The 19507-nt window shown below is 42.7% G+C and overlaps 1 protein-coding gene across 5 annotated transcripts in view; it reads right to left on the bottom strand.

Moving 5' to 3' along the window:
- LOC143642812 (ankyrin repeat and sterile alpha motif domain-containing protein 1B-like) overlaps positions 1–14647 on the bottom strand; it is a 72719-nt gene extending 58072 nt beyond the window's left edge. For 4 of the 5 annotated variants that reach the window (XM_077111661.1, XM_077111662.1, XM_077111659.1 and 1 more), the window contains exons 1-2: positions 14546–14647; positions 12489–12668 (exon numbers count right to left, since the gene is read on the bottom strand). In XM_077111661.1, the coding sequence (XP_076967776.1) occupies positions 12489–12572 (84 nt within the window). In that variant the 5' untranslated portion in view covers positions 12573–12668; positions 14546–14647. Of the gene's footprint in view, positions 1–4152; positions 4249–12488; positions 12669–14545 lie in introns of those variants that run through there. The other variant, XM_077111665.1, reaches the window with a different exon arrangement.
- Positions 14648–19507: the final 4860 nt, after the last annotated feature.

The following is a 19507-nucleotide window of genomic DNA, read 5'->3' as shown; positions in this document are numbered from 1 at the left end:
CAAATTTAGTTCAGCCAAGGAATAAGGCACCTCGCACCTCGTATGCCTCTTTTCTTCCAGCAGTGACAGCCCCGAGGTTGCTTCTTCCGTGGGCACTAATGAACCCTGCCTAGAAATCAGAAACTCAGACTTTTTTGTCTCCTGTGTTACCCAGAGGCTACAGCCAGCACGGGATCATTTCTTCTGTTCCGCTGCTGGAAACAAAGACATTGCTTCTTCTCCTCTTGTCCCAGACGAGTTACATGACAGACACAAATCCCAAACAAACGCATACGGTTCGGATCTTCTCTTCAACTCCATTGCCAATGTCTGGAATTCTGGGCTTGTGTCTTTATTTGTAGTTGGTTTGATCTCAGGTTAAGGGTAAAAGCAAGAGGTGGATGTACCCTGACCCTTTTTATTTTCAGGTTAATTATATTGTTGGCAGGGAATGCTGAAGTCAAGGAAATGCCGCTTCCCATCATTTTCCTACCTTCTGAAGAGCAGTCCTCTCACAGCTTCAGGATCCTGTCTGTTCTAGTTTGCTAGCTGCCAGAATGCAACACACCAGAGATGGATTGGCTTTTAATAAAGGGGATTTATTTCATTAGTTCCTCAGAGGAAAGGCAGCTAATTTTTATCTGAGGTTCTTTCTTACGTGGGAAGGCACAGGGAGATCTCTGCTGGCCTCTCCAGGTCTCTGGGTTCCAACAACTTTCCCCAGGGTGATTTCTTTCTGCATCTCCAAAGGCCTGGGCTGAGCTGCGAGTGCTGAGATGAGGTATGCTGAGCTGCTTGGGCTGTGCTACGCTGAGCTCTCTCATTTAAGCACCAGCCAATTAAGTCAAATGTCATTCATTGCAGCAGGCACGCCTCCTAGCCAACTACAGATGCAATCAGCAACAGATGAGGTTCACCATTGGCTCATGTCCGCAGCAACAGAACTGGGTGCCTTCACCTGGCCAAGTTGACAACTGAATCTAATTACCACACTGTCCTTGCCCTGCATCTAGGGGAAGATCCTTGGACGGATGGGTCCAGATAAGTCACGTGCAGGAAGTGAAAAGCCAGGCCCGTGTTTCTCCTGTGATGCGTGACCTGCCATTGCTGGCCTCAGCCTCGATGGCACAGCCAAAAGCAGGAGGGAAGAAAACACCACTCTTGGTTCCATGTTTAATCCACTGGCATGATGCAAATCCTTGAGAATGCCCGTGGCCTGCAAGTTTAAGGTTCCCTCCTCCTCATCTTTCTCTTTCCCTCAGCCTTCCTTACCCTCCTCTTCCTCCTTCCTTCCTTCCTTCCTTCCCTATCTCTCTCTTTTCTCACTCCCTTTTGCTCCCTCTCTTTTTCTTTCTGATTCTCATACTGATGGTACATAAAACCAGCCCATAGCTGCCAAATTCAGAGAGAACTATAGGCTTATGTGGTGTCTTTTATTCATTTGTAGAGATAATATATAATACCCATTCCCCACTATGACAACTGTAGCCCTAAATGGCATTACATAGTTATTTATGAAATCTCTTCACAGGAAATATAGAGCAAAGAAAAAGCAAAAAAAAGGAACATTGTGCAATCCAGATCTTATTGTACAGCTCCCCAGGTTGTCTGGATGTAGGATTTGAGTCAATTTGGATAATGCTGTTGTTAGCAATAAGGCTATTTGGCTTGCTCTACTTCAAAGTCTGGATGGCTTCACCACTGATGGAAATATTCTTCAGGACAACTACAAAGTGGAAATATTCATAACTTATTCAAAAAGCAGAGATCAGCTTTTTATCGTACCATGAATTGCTGCAAAGAAACTAGATCTTGCAAAGTAATACTGCTCTTTGCCCGTAACATCTCTTTATAGAAGATATTATGTTGCTTGTCTTGCTGGCCGAGCCAACATTTTCTTTATGTAAAGCCATTTATTCACGAGATGCTCAATGTTCTTGCCTCTGGTGAAAAGCGGTGTTGGACAAAGCCATTCACTCAACAATGCTTACTGAGCCCCCCGCTATTTCCTCAATTAACCTTGTGAAAATATAGAAGAAGAGGCCTAGTTGAGCAAGCATCTTGAATGATGCCAACGTGCAGTCTCTGGTAGAAGGCTACACAGCTTTTCCCTCAACTCTGTCCTGTTCAACATGTAAATCAATACATTGAATAACTCAAAAGACGTGTTTTTGAGGTCAACTTTCCAAGTTAGCACATGACACGGTTGGGAAGGATAGCTGATACACTGAGTGACAAGTTTAAAAAAGGTCTTGCTAGGCTAGGATTATTGGATATATAGTTTAGTAAAACTGTTTTAGCTGAAAGGGATAAAGCTTTGCATTATGGTTAAATGCACCCACATATACACACACGAGCTCCGCTGAGGGCTGAGAAGGGAGACTTGGCTCCACAGTGGGCCACTGAAAAAGAGTGGGCAGTTTCTGTGAAGGAAGGCTCAGGGATAACAACATGTTATCGCTGGTCAGCATGAGCCTCAACAAAACAGATGTGCTGAAAGCTGGGGTTTAGGACATCCTGCAGCCCATATCCCAAACCCACTTATCTGAGAAAAGTTAGCAAGGGGCTGGGTATGTTTAATGGGGTGAGGGGAAGACTTCAAATCATCTTCGAATTCTTACAGGACTATTCTTAGCCAAAACAGCCCCAAACTCTCTGTGTTGTTTCAGAAGACAACATGAAGGAACAAGGGTGGAGTTTTGGGGAGGCTTATTTCAATTCAAGTATGTGACCAATGGCCTATTAATCAGAACTTTCCCAAGACTGGGGGTGCCTTGCCTCACAAACAGGGGCTGCCTTTCCATGACATGTTCAAGCAGAAACTTGTGGCTGGCAGGGATGACACAGGGATGTTAGAATGAGTGCTTGCATCAATTTAGACACATTTTCTGGCCCTTCCCACCCTAAAATTCTGTACTTTTCTTTAACGGAAGTACAGAATCTTCTAGCCATTAACACATATAGAAACATACAATCCGCTGCAAATTTTTATGATGCTTCATTCAAACCTCCTTAAAATAGAGGCCCATCCAGAAAGGGGTTCACATCATCTAACGATTGTTTTCACAAAACAATCATTTGAGAACGAAAGATTGGATGTCAAGGGCAAAGAATTTTTTGCAAATACAATATTTATCCACATTAGCCTTGAGGTTAAATTCTTTACTAAACTTACACTTATATAAGTTATTAGATATTATTAATACAAGATTTCTCAAGGGACACAAAATGTCACACTGAACCCCCCTGGAAGGTTTCAGATATTGTAGAATGTCACATCTGCTGGGGCATAGTTTGTAGAGACATAAACTCGGTGTAAACCATTCGGATTGCATAAGCTCAAATCCTGGCTCGACTCCTTATAATCTGTGTGTTCTTGGGCAAGTAATACAAGCTCTCTGTGCCTCAATTTCACCCTTAAAAATTGTATGTTAGAGTTGGCTCTGATGAGGATGACAATGGACTACCAGATCTAAGCTAGGCAGGTAGGTGATATGCTACTGTCTCAAGCAGCTTATTTGATATCAGGCAGTTTAAAAGATTTGATATCATCTCAATTTGTGTCCAGCCTACTATGTCCTAAAACCCGATGGTTTTATGGTGCCTTTAACATTATGGAAGGTAATAAGATCAGAAAGATTCTATGAAGTGCTTCTTACAGGAGAATATGAAAATGACTAAGGGAAAACCAGGACTTGCCCTGATGCAGCCAATATACATTTTATCATGTAAAAAACTTCACGTGAAATTTCAAAATATCCCTGATAGATATATTTTGAAATATGTTAACTCATAAAAAGATGCATTTACATTTTAAAGTGTTTAAGTATGGGTAATAGCTATACACACTTTTTTTTTTTTAACAAGGTACAGCTCAGATGTTAACTGGATTACAACATGATAGAAACCGGTGCAGTGTTTGCATGCATAAGAAGGACTGTTTCCATATCAGTAGAAAGGTATTAGTTTGGGCTTACAAATTGGGGAACAGAACTAGCTTAGTAAAACAGAAAAATATTATGGGGCTTAATTTAAAGTATATTTATTCTAGCTGCAGTTGAAAAAGCATGATATAAAAGAAAATTAGAAGTTATCTCCAAATAATAATAATAATTTATAAAACAACCGAAATGCAGGGACAGTGCAAGGACAGTTCAGGGGTAGAATTCTCACCTGCCATGCGGGAGACCTGGGTTCCACTCCTGGACCATGCACCTCCCAAACAAACAAACAAACAAGGAAACAAAAAAACAACCCAAATGTATTGCTTTATAGTTCATAAAATACTTAGATAAATACTATTTTATTTGTGCCTCTCAACACTGATGTGGGGTGGGCATTCATCTCACTTTGGGATGCAAAACCTAAGGAGCTGAGCAGCTAAGGGTCTGCTGAAGAGACAGAGGTAAGAGGCATCAGAGAGGGCAGAGATGCGCTTTTAACCTCATTTCTACTCTGGGGTTTTTTTTTTTTTCATCCCATCAAATTAGGCACAAAAACATGAAATCAATACCCAAGTGATATAACAATTTCCCATCAGACATTCTTGGGAATTTGAGAGCCCAAGTGGGTTTATTCAGGTGCCTGCGACTGCCATTTCTGTCTGCCTGGAGACAATTCCCTCTTCTGGTGCCGCACCCTGGCTGTCCTTGGAAGGACCCCTTTCTACATCTCAGACCACGAGGTTCGAGTGGAGCTAAAACTAGGCCTGGACAGTCACATCTTGCCCTGGCCGCCTCCCCATCCCTTTCCGACTAGCTCAGGGGCGGACAACTGATCCCAACCAGGCTAATCAGAACCAATGGGACTCAACACTGGGAATTTTCTAGAACATCTTGGAAAGAGTAGCTGTCTTTTCTTCTTCCTTTTTTAAAAAACCTTTCTATTGTATAGGATAACATATATACAAAGCAAAGAAATAAAAAAGCAATTGTTTTCAAAGCACTCTTCAACAGTAGTTACAGGACAGATTCCAGAGTTTGTCATGGGCTACCATACGATTCTTTTAGATTTTTCCTTTTACTTGCTCCAGAATATAGGAGGCTGGAAGCCTTAAATATATATATATTTTTTATCATAAATCGACTTTTTTCCCCTTTTGTGAAAAATAACATATATATGAAAAAGCAATAAATTTCAAAGCACAGCATCACAATTAGTTGTAAAACATATTTCAGAGTTTGACATGGGTTACATTTCCATAATTTTAGGTTTTTATTTCTAGTTACTCTAAGATACTGGCGATTAAAAGAGTATCAATTTAATGATTCAGCATTCATATTCATTTTTTAAATTCTATCTCCTCTGTATAACTCCACCATCTTTGATCTTTCCATTCTTCACTTTAGGGGTGTTTGGGCTGTGGCCATTCTAAATTTTCCATATTGGAAGGGTCTGTCACTAATATGGGGTAGGAAGATGGTACTATCTGATGCTCTGGAGAGGCTGGAGTAGGTTTCAGGACTTATCTGGAGCAGGGACTCATCTGGAGGTTGTAGATTTCTGGAAAGTTACTCTCTAGTGTATGGAACCCTTAGGGAATCTTATATATTACCCTAAGTGTTCTTTAGGATTAGTTGGAATGTTCCCAGTTGGGGTGTGGTAAGTTACGATAGGTGGCAAGGTCTACCTGAAGCTTGCCTAAGAGTGACCTCTGGCGTAGCCTCTCGACTCTATTTGAACTCTCTACCACTGATACTTCATTAGTTACATTTCTTTTCCCCCTTTTGGTCAGGATGGAATTGTTGACCCTACAGTGCCAGGGCAAGATTCATCCCTGGGGGTCTTGGAAAGGTATCTGTCTTTCTTGCAGGTTCAAACTGAGGAGGAGTAATGTTTGAAGCTCCTCACATGTAGAGAAGGCCTGTTTGGGTAAAGAGCCAACCAGAAGAGAGCAGAGCCAGGAAGTATGACATGTATCAATGCCAGATTCAAGTCTGCCTTAACCTTACAGGGACACCATTCAAACATATTCCCTTTTCCGCTTAAGTCATTTTGAGTTGGATACTTACATGCATCCTGATGAGTCCTTAACTAACATATCACTTTAGTCATATACAAATGCAATTAGCTGGGATGGAACAGCATGACCAGTCCTATTTCCTCTAGACATTAAAAAACCTGCTCTTTGTTTTTCACATGCAAAAAAGCAGAGGAAAAGGGAGAAGGAGAAGGAGAACAGGAGAACTCCCCTCCCCTTGCTAACTTACCACAGGCAGATAACAGCCCAAACTCTGACCTGTGAAAGCCCAAGAACTGGACTGAATACAATGAGAAACATTCCAAAAATTTAGCAAGTGGAAAATAGCCCGATGCGCCTGTCTGTGAACAAGCTGCCCAAGGTCAGCAGGCGTCAATTACTAGGACACTGCTAAATATCACAAGGTCAATCCCACTGAAACAGGGTTTTTATGTACTGTCAGATTTCTTATTTATTCAGTTGAAAACAGAATCTTCTATCGATATTAAAAAATGTCCATGCTCGTTCTGGGTTTGACTGGAAACATTTACCTTGGTCAAGTATAGCTTATGGAGGGAAGGTGCAGATATTGGAGCTTCTATAGCAAATGACTGGAGGTGTTGGGCTCTGATTGGGATCCGACCATCTGATTGCCTCTTAGGTGGACTTGACAGGGAACAGAAGAGACTAAACTCCTAAGATGAGTATCATAACCTAGAAAAATCCTTCTTAGTGATTCTCCCACTTCTGATTATTTCCTAAAAAAGGATGCATAGGCTATATAGTAACTTTCTAATGTTGCCTGAAAAACACAAATCATACTGAAATTTCTAACCCCAAAGACATCAATAGGTAGAATAGGGTATATTTTGAGATGAGGCAATTAACTGTCCATATTAATAAACAATGTTGAACACATCAGGTTTCAATTCCAAGTATAAAAGCACCATTCTTCGTTTTTGCTTGATATGCCTTTGGTGATGGTGCCTGGTCTAGAGTTCTTGGTTTAAAACAGGGCACAGATGTCACCAACACCAAGTTTCCTCTCTCCGAAGCTGCACGAGAGCCTGTCAACTTGACAAGCTGTCAAAGCAGAAGCTTCTGATGGAGAAGCCCACTGAGCTTATTCTCAAACTTCTTTTTGGGTTGTACATTCTCAGTCTGTGCTTAAGTATTAGGAGTTGCTCCTTAGACCTTCAAGGAAGAGAATTTTGAAGTCATGGACAGGTTGAGCCTTTCCAAGTAGCAGTTATGTGAGGAAAATCTAAATAAAAAACTAACTACTAACTTATGGGCACTTAAAAAAATCTGATGTGACAGCAATAAGAAAACTTGTTTAGTTGAAGAGGGGAAAAAACACTTGGAAAATGCTGTTCCTTTCAACATAGTGGTGCTATTTTCTGAAAGTAGACTGCAATTCCCATGATGCCACAATGCCAAGTAGAGTTTCTAGGAATGACGGGCCTTTTCTCCCAGGGCAGAGAATAAAAGAACAAATGACTCCCTTCCTTCTTGCCAATTGATGGCCAAGCATTTGCCTCACAGCCTTCTGGGTTATCTGCGCTTCTCACAGCTAACAATTTTGTGTACTCTATATCACAAACAAGCTCTAAATTTCATTTAAGGGGAAAATATCTTTCTCACTTAAGATTTCATTTTACCATATTAATAAAACATGTTGTATTGTAAGATACCCTTTGCCACATACTTTTGTAGCCTGAATTTGCAGGCAAGTACTCTGTGCTTTCTCTGGCTTTGATGATCACTCGACAAAGATGTCGTCTGCATTATGATTTAAGCTCCTTAACAGATTTTTGCATTTATACGATTAAAATAATGAGGACAACACCCATTTTATTTTCAGTATACGTTCTAAGAATAGATAACACTGGAATAAAAAGATGATTTTTATACACCCCTACAGCACCTGAACACTTGCCTTTCTACTATTGTTGATGTGACTCGGCCTCCCACAGATAAAGGGGTGTAAGAAGTTTAGGGACTGGCAGGTGACACAGCTGAATTGATGGTCTTATCCTCTAGATAATGCTTTACAGCTTAGGGTCTGCTTTCACATCATCTCTCTAATGTGATACAGGCGGACCCAAGAAGCAAGTGCTATGGACATCTTAAAGACCAGAAAACTAAAGTTCAGAGAAACAACACGGGTTGGCCCACGTCACATAGCCAGAGAGAAACCAAATCAGAACTCCACCTGAAGCAGCCCCTCGGGAAAGACACCTGCTTTGTGGAGAAACCACAGGCAGGAGCTCCTCTGGTTTACAGAGTAAACCCTGCTCCACCATTCAAAGCTTTTCACAAACGAGAGAGAAGGACAGGCCTCTGCTGAGATGCGTGTAGTGCCCTCTGGAAGTTTTAACAAGTCACCGCTGCGGCGTGGAGTGTGGGAAGCTTCCTATCAGTCTTACCCAAACCGCTACTGCCCTTACCTTGTCCTGCTCGCTGTGCCTACAAAAGTGCGATCCATCAGAGCCTACAGGAAGTTAGTATTTGCAGAACGGTCATTAAAATATTTTAGATCATTTCAAGACAGAGGCAGGCTACGGGACTCAGGGAGCATGGGGGCGGGGGAGGAAATGGTCAAGCAGGCCCTGGTTTGCCTCTTGGCTCTGCCCTTTGCCAGCTGTGAGCAGAGCACTCACTGAGCTCGGCCTCCTGGCACGGCAAGGGGTGCTGTGAGCAGGGCCATGGCCGTGACAGGACTTCCAGATGCTGGGTGCCCCTTTCCTTTCCCTCAATAAGAGTCAAATATTGAACCTTGGTAGAGCTGATGTGGTATGTGAGGTACTTTTAAATAAAGAAGTCATTGATCTAGTCATACCAAGTAATCCTGTTGGAATCAGGAACTATTAGACTTCCATCTGAACCAACTTTCCAATGATTTAGGAAAAAACTTTGCAGTGTCTAACTTATTGCCCCAGGCAATATTGCTATTTTTATTGAGGCAAAAGCATTCAAAACATAAGGACTTCTTCCTTATGGGTTTTCCTTACTAATATTTAAGCGAAAATTCATGCAAAGATACATATTTATCTTATGGCTGAGGAGTCTGTTTTTTATTTTGTGAAAATATAAGTACTATTTTTCTTTCCCATAACATGTTTCTATAAATTTAAGTCTTCTATAAATGTCATATTTTTTAGCATTTTGGAAACTCTTTCAGCTCTCTTTATAAGTTTGGAGAAAGTGGTCCCTAAATCCAATGGATCCACCCACTCTCCTTTTTTATTCATTTTAATGTACTTTCACTTCTGTAAAATGTCATTCAAGAAAACTTATAAAAATTGCAATTGGGCACTGAATACTGGAAACTATTTTCTCCTCTTCTTTTTCCATATTTCCCCTCACCACCTCATCTCCACTGAGCTCTGATTTAAAAAGCTGATGTGCCTTGTGCAAATGAATAGCTTGCAGGATACCTTGTTCGTGCTAAAATCAGATGGATAGGAAAGTACTCTGAAAATTTAAGAGCACTGTACACATTAAGCTATAATTATACAAATGTGAGTGCAACGTTTATCTCTTAAGGGTAGGGAAACGGGGGAGAGTTTTAAAACTTTGGGCCTAATGAGTCCAATTTAGAATTACAGGCTAGAGAAGCTATGTTCTCAGCGTGGTAGGGAACTCACTGTCTAGATGCACTTATATCATTATATCTAGAAGTTTAAAGAATACCAGGAATGCTGAATTTACCTTGTTTTTCACATATCCATTCAACACAATTTGAAGTCATTTAAGACAATTTTATATCAGAATAAAAACAAACAATAGCTACAGTATTTTCCAATCCCCTGTATTTCAACACAGGTATTGTAAAATATTGGTTCAAACTGAAAACAAGTAATTAAAAAGCACTCTAGCATTGCCTTTTAAAAAAAGACTTGCCAACTAACAAATTTAATAGGTGGAATGGACTTTAAATTTATCTCAGTTTAACTTTTAGCGATGATTTTCCAAGCACTCCGAACATTTGTGGAGCAAACCTTAAGAAGGCAAAACTCCTAAGAATTCCTACAGCCACGAGAACTTAAGATTCTGCCCTGCACCTGGAATTCCAGATCACTCCAGTCAGTCTCAGCCAGATTTGAAGAGGTAGAGAGGTTTCTGAATACAGGAATCCATCTGTCCTGATAATTTTTCTCTTAACTGCATTTTCCTTTCTTTTACTAGGTAAGAAAGAAATCCTGAGGGTTGTCTTCTGTGTTTTAGTGGGAAACATTAAGAGACTGGCTAGGCAAGTATTAGCCAAGCTACAACAAATCCCCTGGAAGCAACCTCAGGGACTTGCTTACAGAAATTGTATTTGCTAATTCAAGTCTTTAGGAAGACCCAGCCGTACTGGTTGAAGTACATATCTTCAGGAACAATGTGGCCTAGAGAGAGGATGACAGGTTTTTAAAAAAGCAAATGGATTTCCAAAGTTGTTATAGCAAATGACCAACAAAGGAAGAGTAAGAAAAAACACGAATCAGGTAGTCAAGTGGTGGAAAAGTCACATAAATGGAACTGTTCAACAACAAAATTACTGAATAGTTCATCTTTTGACAGATTAAAGCTTTGAAATGGCACTATTTCTGAGAGGTTCACATTCATGTCTCCATGAATTCTGGCAATACCAGACTAGAGAACATTCTCAAGATAAGCACATAAAAACTGCAATTAACAAAACCTATAGAGCTGCTATCTCAGAATCTCTTTTTCTTATTGATCAGATTCCTGCAGTGCAACTCCTATTTTCTCTGCAGCAAATGTGCTGTATTGACTGGTAGGAGTTTAGAAAGCTTCTACAGCTCATAGCTACCAATGGAAGCCTGTGTCTTTATCAGACATTTGACCAATGTTAGCTTCACCCGTGAGGAAATAAGCACAGACCTTCTCCCTACCAGCTGCTGAGCTTTCTCTTCTTCTGCTTTTGGGCTCTTCTCACCAGGCCAGATAAAAGTCATTCCATTCTCTCAAGGCAAGACAATTCCTGAAGGGGATGGGTGTGGAAGGGAACGACAGGAAAGAGATGTGGGCTATTCCGAAGGCACTAGTTTATGAAGCTCACCAAGACAGCAGGGGAGCAATCTTGCTAGATTACCTCTGCGTGTTCATATAGAGGTAGGAGTAATTAATCCCTTTTCAAGAAAACTGTGCTATGTGGAAAAAGTTCACAAATTATATTAGCATCTGAGTCAGGTGGATTTTGTTACCCAGTCAATAGCTAATGTCCACTGAAGAACAAGGATCACTTCTCTTCACCAGAGAAGAAAAAGACCCAGTTTGTGTTAATTCACAAAGACCATGCAGCTAAAAGTTAAAACAAACCATGCCTCTGAGATGCTGTCATTGAAGACATTTAACCACATATGTGATCCATAAATATTAACAGATATCAAGGAACATATGAATAACTTGGGGAAAAAAAGCTTCTAGACTCTCTATTTAAAAGAATGTCAGTGAAAATAGTAATAAGGATTAAAAGACAGTACTTAATAAGACAGAAAGGGAAAGTTAGTCCTTTCTGATCTTTCCACATTTTCCATCTCCCGTCAAGGAAAGAGTCTTCACAATCCAGCATTGCCATTCCCTGAGAATAATTCAATATTGAAAGAGTGGAACAGAGAAACCATATCTCCAGAGCATGTGCAGGCAGAACAGTCGTGATCTCTAGAACATTCTCTTCACATTTTTCTTTTGTGAGCCACAGCATAGAATGCTTACCAAAAGCTCTTAGAATCTCACCAAACACTTGAGACAAATATTTAACAACCAAGGCAAAGCAATTACAGTCAAATTTTCACCTTGAGATTCTCATCTCAGGTGTTAGAGGTAGAGAGAAGCCTCTTGGCCCATCAACCTGAACCCAGAATGAGGATGAAAAGAGTTGATTCTGCCAATATTGTCAACCAATCTGACTCCAAAACTGTGGAGCTAGCTGCTCATCTGAATGCGCTTTGAGGACAGTCCTGGGCTGTAACTGACTAAAGTTTCTGACAGTGATGTGAGGACAGGTCAGCCATGGAAAGGTCTGGAAGCAGCAGATCTTTCCTTTCAATTATTTGGTCAGGAAGCACCATCATTTTCACCCATTCAAGGTGACAACAGGAGATGTTGCAACTAGTCCCAGCAGTAGAATCCTATACTAATGTGTAAACTTGGGAGAAAATTAGAAACATTACACTGAGTTAATACTTTCCCCCAACTTTTGCCCCATCTTCCAATGAACTGACATTTCATAATCTAGACTTATCATTCATTTTCAGCTTGATTCTTAACACAGTTTTGTTCCCTTTAGGGCAGACTTTCTGGGGGTAATAAACCGGACATATTTCCACAGGAGGCATGTATAACAAGGACTGTGACACATTCCACTCCAGGAAAGGTCTGTCTCAGTTCGAGGGAGTGGGGAACAAAAGCCATGGTGCACGCTGGTGAAACCCAGCGTGGGTGTGGCCATCCCTAGGAGCCCACAAGTTCCATATATCAGCGTGCACTACTCAATGGTAGTGAAAGGCAGCACGTCACAGAGACTTGGATACTTTACCTGGGCCATCTGCCTCTCCAGCTTCGATCGGGGAATATCATCAAAGTAGTTCTCATTTCTTCTCCTCCTCGCATCGCCCTGCATGATAATGTGAGGAACGTCTAGGGAGCCACCAGTGGTGTAAGTGCTTTGGCTAAGTGATGGAGACAGCTGAGGAGGAGTGTGATTACCACTGGGTTCCTGAGTGGAGATACATCATGAAGTAAATACCATAGTCTTGTGGCCGGCCTTTGGTTTCAAAACTGTGAACTACAGACACAACAAATGGTACAATGGCAGTGGGGAGTCATTTCGGAATCAACCGCCAAGGAACTACTCACCTTCCACGTTTTCTTAGTGGCACCCTCTAATCACCACTTTTCCTCCTGAGTCCCTCATGTCAAGGGCTTCGAGCCTAAAAAACCCAGCTCTGTTTTTCTCACACTGGCACCAGGGGCGCTCTCAGGAGAGAGACACACACCAGGGGCCCTGGCACTGGGGCGTGTGCTCACGAGGGAAGATGTGTCTGCAGAGGAGCAGAGCACCCTGACCATGGGAGAGGCTCTGCTGAGGAAGCTAAAGTGGAACAACGGGTCTAGAGCCTCCATCAAGGAGTGGTCTGGACACAGGGCAGGGGAGAGGAGAAGGGACGGAGAGAGGGCATGTGGTGACAGAGGGTACCCTCCAATGGCAAAGGCAGCGCAAGCTGTCTTGAGGGAAGCTGGTCAGAAGTTACCCGGGGGCAATGCAGAAATGAGCCCTCATGCTTGCAAGTAAGAGGGGGTCGGGACCATGCTGATTCTCTTTCTGGACCTCCTGTGACACAGTAAGCTCCTGCACTTTTTTTTTTTTTGGAATCTCTGTCTTTGATCTGTTATTCCCCTAACTCTCCTCTAGGGAGAGGTTCAGAACAGGGAAGGGAGTACAGCAAGTAGCAGGGAATTCCACCCCCGAACAGTCATTTCACGATAAGTACAGTGCTGGTGCCTTTACACTCTCCCTCTCCTTTTAACAAGATGAAGGTGAGACAATATTCCCTCTCGAGTTTCTTTTTATTTATTTATTTTTGAGGCTCCTCTTACAGTGGGAGAAAAATGGCCCCTATTTCTACTCTCATTACTCTCAGAGCCTCCCACGAGTCTGTAAATACCCCAGTGCGTCCCCTCGCCTCCCGATAATCAGTTTTCCCCACGGCTCCCTGCTGGAGCCAATTCTCTTCCCTTCCCTGAAAGCCTTGTGGGCTTTCTTCTCCTTTAAACCCGAGTAAGACTCAAAATCTGAGCAGCTCCTTTCCTGCCCCACCCTCTGTCACAGTGACAGCAGCTGTGTTATTTGCCAAAGTTCACTGGAAAGAGGCAATTCTGCCGCGTCCCACCACTGGCAGTTATGTGTAAGCGCCATGTCTGTGTTCATTATTTATCATCACCACCTCTTCTGACACTCGCATGTGTGCAGAAAGGGAATCTGAAACAAGCAGACACAACACTGGATAAGGAGAGCAGAGTTATCTATATGACACTGTAATATGTCATGCAGATTCCAGCTTTTTGATTAATTTTAGAAAACTTCTTATATGCCTCATGAAAATCAGTGACTGCTGGTGATTCCTTCTTGCTGTCAGTGTGCTTGACAAGCAGCTCTCCTTCTCTCATTTTCTCTGTCCTTCCTGTCTTCCTTCCCCTAAATTAATTTAAAATTAATTTTAAATTGCTCTCAACTGTGGTCCTTGCTCGATTTTCTTTGTGTGGGTTTGAGGAGTCTGAATAGAAAACACGTTTTCTCTTTGTGGTGAAGGTGGGAGGTGGGGTGGGAGACGGGGGTTCTTTAACCTCAAACAACTGTGGCTGGCAGGTGGCAGTCCATTAGAGGTATATGTCTAAGTCTCAGAAACATATTATTTAATCAATCGAGAAGAGCAAATCTCCTCTTATAAAACACAATCAAAAGGGAGACTGCTTTTGATGCAGTTGTGGAAAGCTAGTGGGAAACGGCCTGTACTCCCTGATCCACTGCTCTGCCTTCTGGGCACAGACACTTTTCCAGGCGAAGGTGGGAAGGGAAATGCACGGAGCACTCACCCTGAGAGTGATGGACCGCGGGGGCTTCTGCGGGGGCTCGTCGTGCAGCCTGTCTCCCAGGGATGCCAAGATACGTTTCCTGTGGCCAATCAAATTGATTTTTAAAACCTGAAACAACATAGAGTTGGTTACATATTTCATTTGAGAAAGACGACCCTAATACGTCCTAAAAACTTCAAGGAGCTCAAAGAGGTTTACAGGACGTCACCTCTGCAAGGTGAGAGAAGTGGGTGAAATTAGGGAGACCCACGGCAAGGGTTGAGTCGTGTCCCCCCCAAACACGAGTCCGGGCCCCAGTGAATGGGAACTTAATTGTAAATACGATCTTTGAAGAGATATGTTAATAGTGAAGATGAAGCCAAACTGGTTAGCGTAGGTCCTAACCCACTAGGACTGGTATTTTATAAGGAGAGGGAAATGGGATGTGGGGGATATGGAAGGAGGGAGAAAGGGAGAAGGGAAGAGGGGCGAAACAGAAAGAGAGAGGGAGACAGAGATAGAGAAAGATAGATGATAGACAGACAGCATGTGGTGGAGGCAGAGGTTACGTTAAGGACTGCCAGCCAGCGTGGCAAACCTTACAGATCTCAGAGGACGCACGGCCCTGCGGACACCATGGATTTGGATGTCCAGTCCCCAGAACTGTGCCTCTCTCTACACTGCAGTTACAGTCCTTTTTCAAAAATACAAACCAACTCTTAACACTTAACTGGCTGGAAATTCTCCAAAGGCCCCAGCACTCTCAGGACAAAATCTGCACGCAGGTGTGGCCACGAGGCCCTACCGACCCGGCCTCCCACTCTCTCTGTCCCTCCCCCCCATCCTGCGCCCTGGCCTTCTCTGTCTCTCCATCAGTCCATACTTGGTTCCCCCCTGGGAACTCCACCCCGGCTCACCCAGCTGCTGGAAGGCTCCCCCCAGCCAGCTCTTCAAATGATGCAACTTCTCATGGTTCTAGACACTGCTCAAGTGTGGTCTGCTCAGAGGGGCTTTTCCCCCTCGTCTTCCCCAAGGAGCTGGGCCCTGCTGCCTGCCATGCTCTGCCCCGTGATCCTCTTCTCATCCTTCTCTGAAATAACTCTTGCTCTAGTTTGCTAGCTGCCAGAATGCAACACACCAGAGACGAATTGGCTTTCAATAAAAGGGGATTTATTTCGTTCTTCAGAGGAAAGGCAGCTAACTTTCAACTGAGGTTCTTTCTTACACGGGAAGGCACAGGGTGGTCTCTGCTGACCTTCTCTCCAGGCCTCTGGGTTCCAACAACTTTCCCCAGGGTGATTCCTTTCTGTATCTCCAAAGGCTTGGGCTGAGCTGCGAGTGCTCAGATGAGGTAAGCTGAGCTGCTTGGGCTGTGCTACGTTGAGTCTCTCATTTAAGCACCAGTCAATTAAATCAAACATTATTCATTGCAGCAGGCATGCCTCCTGGCCGACTGCAGATGGAATCAGCAATAGAAGAGATTCACACGCCATTGGCTCATGTCCACAGCATCAGAACTAGGTGTCTGCACCTGACCAAGTCCAAGTTGACAACGGAATCTAACTACCACATGCCCACCCCTTGTGAACTTAGCAACTACACACATCACCTTAAACAATATTAAGGTGCAAAAATACTCTTCTAGCTGTGGACCTATGAATCTCAAAATAAGATATCTGGAGCCAATATGAAAGGACAGTCGCAAGATCCATGGGGAGAAATTGGAAGGAAAACCTGCAGGGCAAACACCATCAGATTTCAAAGTCTGAAAGTCATTTATCCTTCAGCTTTAGAAAGTGGCAGTCCCACCCTTTCCAAGGGCCTAGACAGTGGCCCACCTCTTTCCAAATCAGCCTCGGGGACCACCTTTTTCTCGGCTCCACTCTCTCCAGGCATCAGGACCACACCTGGGCTCTCTGCCATTTCCAGGACACATGCTTAACCCCTCCATGTGGTGGCAGCCAGGCTCTCCCCAGTCCCCAAGGAGCATGCTGTACCTTCTGTAAGGCCTGAGGCAGCTCAACCCTTCCACTGCAATGAGATGGGAGGCTCATCCTCTGCCCTCAGGGCAAATTCATCCTCTCCATGTACATGGGTGGGTCCACTCTCCTGGCAGAGGTTTCTTGGCTTCAGACCCAAGCTTCCATGGTTCTCACTCTGCAAACTCTAATTTGTCACTTTTGTGTCCCTCTTTGTTCAGATTGGCAGCGGTTCCGTTTACACCAACAGTCTCTTCAAGCACTCCAGGACTTCTCCATCATTCTCTTCACAGTTCCTCCAATATCTTCCCCTTAGCCATCCAAAAAACCGTTCCAACATATCTGATATTTGCAAACTGCAGCAGCACCCCACTTCCCAGGTACCAAAGACCCAAAGCCCCAAAGATAAATGATTCTCAGGCTTTGAAATCTAATGGACTTTGCCCTGCGGGTTTCTGAAACTGTATGGGTCCGATGACCCCTGTGTTCCTTCCTCCCTATGGAAACGTGTCTATGTATCCTATGAATGTTCCTCCTTTATATGTTGGCAGCAAAAAACTTGGTATGAGTTTTCAAAGGTCCAAAGCCAGAGGATAATTTTGCCTTAGAACAGACCATGCCTGTAACTAACTTTGATAGGAGTTTGTACTGTTTCGAACTTTGTATTTCATTTGTATTGCTACTGAAATGATTTAAGGATTTCTGATATTGTTATGAAATTAATGTATCTTGTATATGGGAAAAACATGTCTTTTTTAGGGGTCAGAGGATGGAATGCGCTGGTTTGAAAGGATGTATGTCCCATTAAAAGCCATGTTTTAATTAAAATCCCATTTCATAAAGCTAGGATAATCCCCATTCAAGTCTGTATATTTGAAACTGTAATCAGATCATCTCCCTGGATGATGTGATTTAATCAAGGGTGGTCATTAAACTGGATTAGGTGATGACATGTCTCCACCCATTTGGGTGGGTCTTGAGAAGTTTCTGGAAGCATTTTGGAGAAACATTCCTCATCTGTAAAATGAGAATAACCCCTTCCAGATAGGGAAGATCAGCTTGCAAGAATTTTGATGCATAAAGCACTCTAGGAGGAGGGCGTCGTAATTGGGGCACTCTAATCATTAGCTCCTTTGATGTCACATTTTGGAGAATGAAGGAGATTCAGAGAGCAGAGAATGCTGCAGCACCATGAAGCAAAGAGTCCATCAGCCAGTGCTTTGGAGATGAAGAAGGAAAATGCCTCCCAGGGAGCTTCGTGAAACAGGAAGCCAGGAGAATAAGCTAGCAGATGATGCTGTGTTTGCCATGTGCCCTTCCAGATGAGAGAGGAACCCTGACCATGTTCACCATGTGCCCTTCCAGATGAGAGAGGAACCCTGACCATGTTCACCATGTGCCTTTCCAGATGAGAGAGAAACTCTGACTGTGTTTGCCATGTGCCTTTCCACTTGAGAGAGATACCCTGAACTTCATTGGCCTTCTTGAACCAAGGTATCTTTCCCTGGATGCCTTAGATTGAACATTTCTATAGACTTGTTTTAATTGGGACATTTTCTCGACCTTAGAACTCTAAACTAGCAACTTACTAAATTTCCCTTTTTAAAAGCCATTCTGTTTCTTGAATATTGCATTCTGGCAGCTAGCAAACTAGAACAACTCTGATCACATGTTCATTGGTTGGGTTCCCCCCCCCCCCCCCATGCAAGCTCCCCAAGCTTGAGGCCCTAGTATATCTTTATCCCATTGTTCCCCAAATGCCTAAAACAATGCTTGGAGTACCAGAGGCTTCATGAAGATCAAAGAATGAATGTTAATATAGATGAAAGATGCAAAATTAGCCTTAGAACTCAAACACTGCCTACTTGGGGTGGAAGCAGTCTACTCAGGATCAAATTTTATGTCTAGACAGTGGTACAAACAAGCATTGCAGAAGTAATGTCAAAGGAGCTAATGATTAGAGTGCCCCAGTTACGACACCCTCCTCCTAGAGTGCTTTATACATCAAAACTCTTGCAATCTGATCTTCCCTATCTGGAAGGGGTTATTCTCATTTTACAGATGAGGAAACGGAGGTTCAGAGTGGTTATGTAGCCTACCCAACAGCTATGGTGATGGCTCTGTGATTTGAATCAGGTTTATGTGGTTCCAAAACTTGTTTTATGCCAAAGTATAAACTGAAAAGCTTGGGAATATCTCCAAATATTACTGACTCATTCTAACATCATATTATAAGTCCATGGCTAAAAAAAAATCCTATTTACCCCCTTCCTGCCCAGGTATATAGTTCTACACTATACAAACTCTTGCTAGTAACCAGTTCCCAATGTACACTATCCATTGTATAAAATCAATTTGTTATATTCCTCTTTCCAAATTTTAAGGGTGGAGGGTGAGCATGTCTTTGTTTGGCATTCATCACATTGGACCTTGTATTTTCTTCTTATTTTTTCTTTGGGTGCAAGGTCTAGGAACTGAACCCGGGTCTTCCACACGGAAGGTTCTACCACTGAACCACCCTTGTTACCTGGTATTTTTGCTTGTCTATTTGTCAGTTAGATTATTGATCTTTCTGCCTAAACTGACTTAGATTTTTAACCTGCACTAAGTTCTATTCCTTTTGTTGTTTGTGCCACTCTCTGCCACAGTGTGGCGGGTGCCTGACCCACGACTGTTAATGATAAGGGGTGTAAATGTAAAATAAGGTGAATGTCCTCATGCCTTACACCCCTATGATGTTACAAACCCTCCTTCCCAGGTTGATGGATCTTAATCTTTCCATTTGGTTTTCATAAATCATTCCGCTATCCCATAGATCCCTTTAGTTGACTTTCTCTGTAGCTTCTCCTACCCTATTATAACTACTTACAGTTTGTTAAAAAAATTGTTCAAAAAAAAATTAACTAATACAACATTTAGAAATCATTCCATTCTACATATACAATCAGTAATTCTTAACATCATCACATAGATGTATGATAATCATTTCTTAGTACATTTGCAT

This window comes from Tamandua tetradactyla, chromosome 7 (assembly GCF_023851605.1).
Source record: "Tamandua tetradactyla isolate mTamTet1 chromosome 7, mTamTet1.pri, whole genome shotgun sequence".
In the NCBI taxonomy this organism is placed as follows: Eukaryota; Metazoa; Chordata; class Mammalia; order Pilosa; family Myrmecophagidae; genus Tamandua; species Tamandua tetradactyla.
The sequence above is the reverse complement of the archived record's forward strand: the minus strand, read 5'-3'. Positions and strand labels throughout refer to the sequence as shown.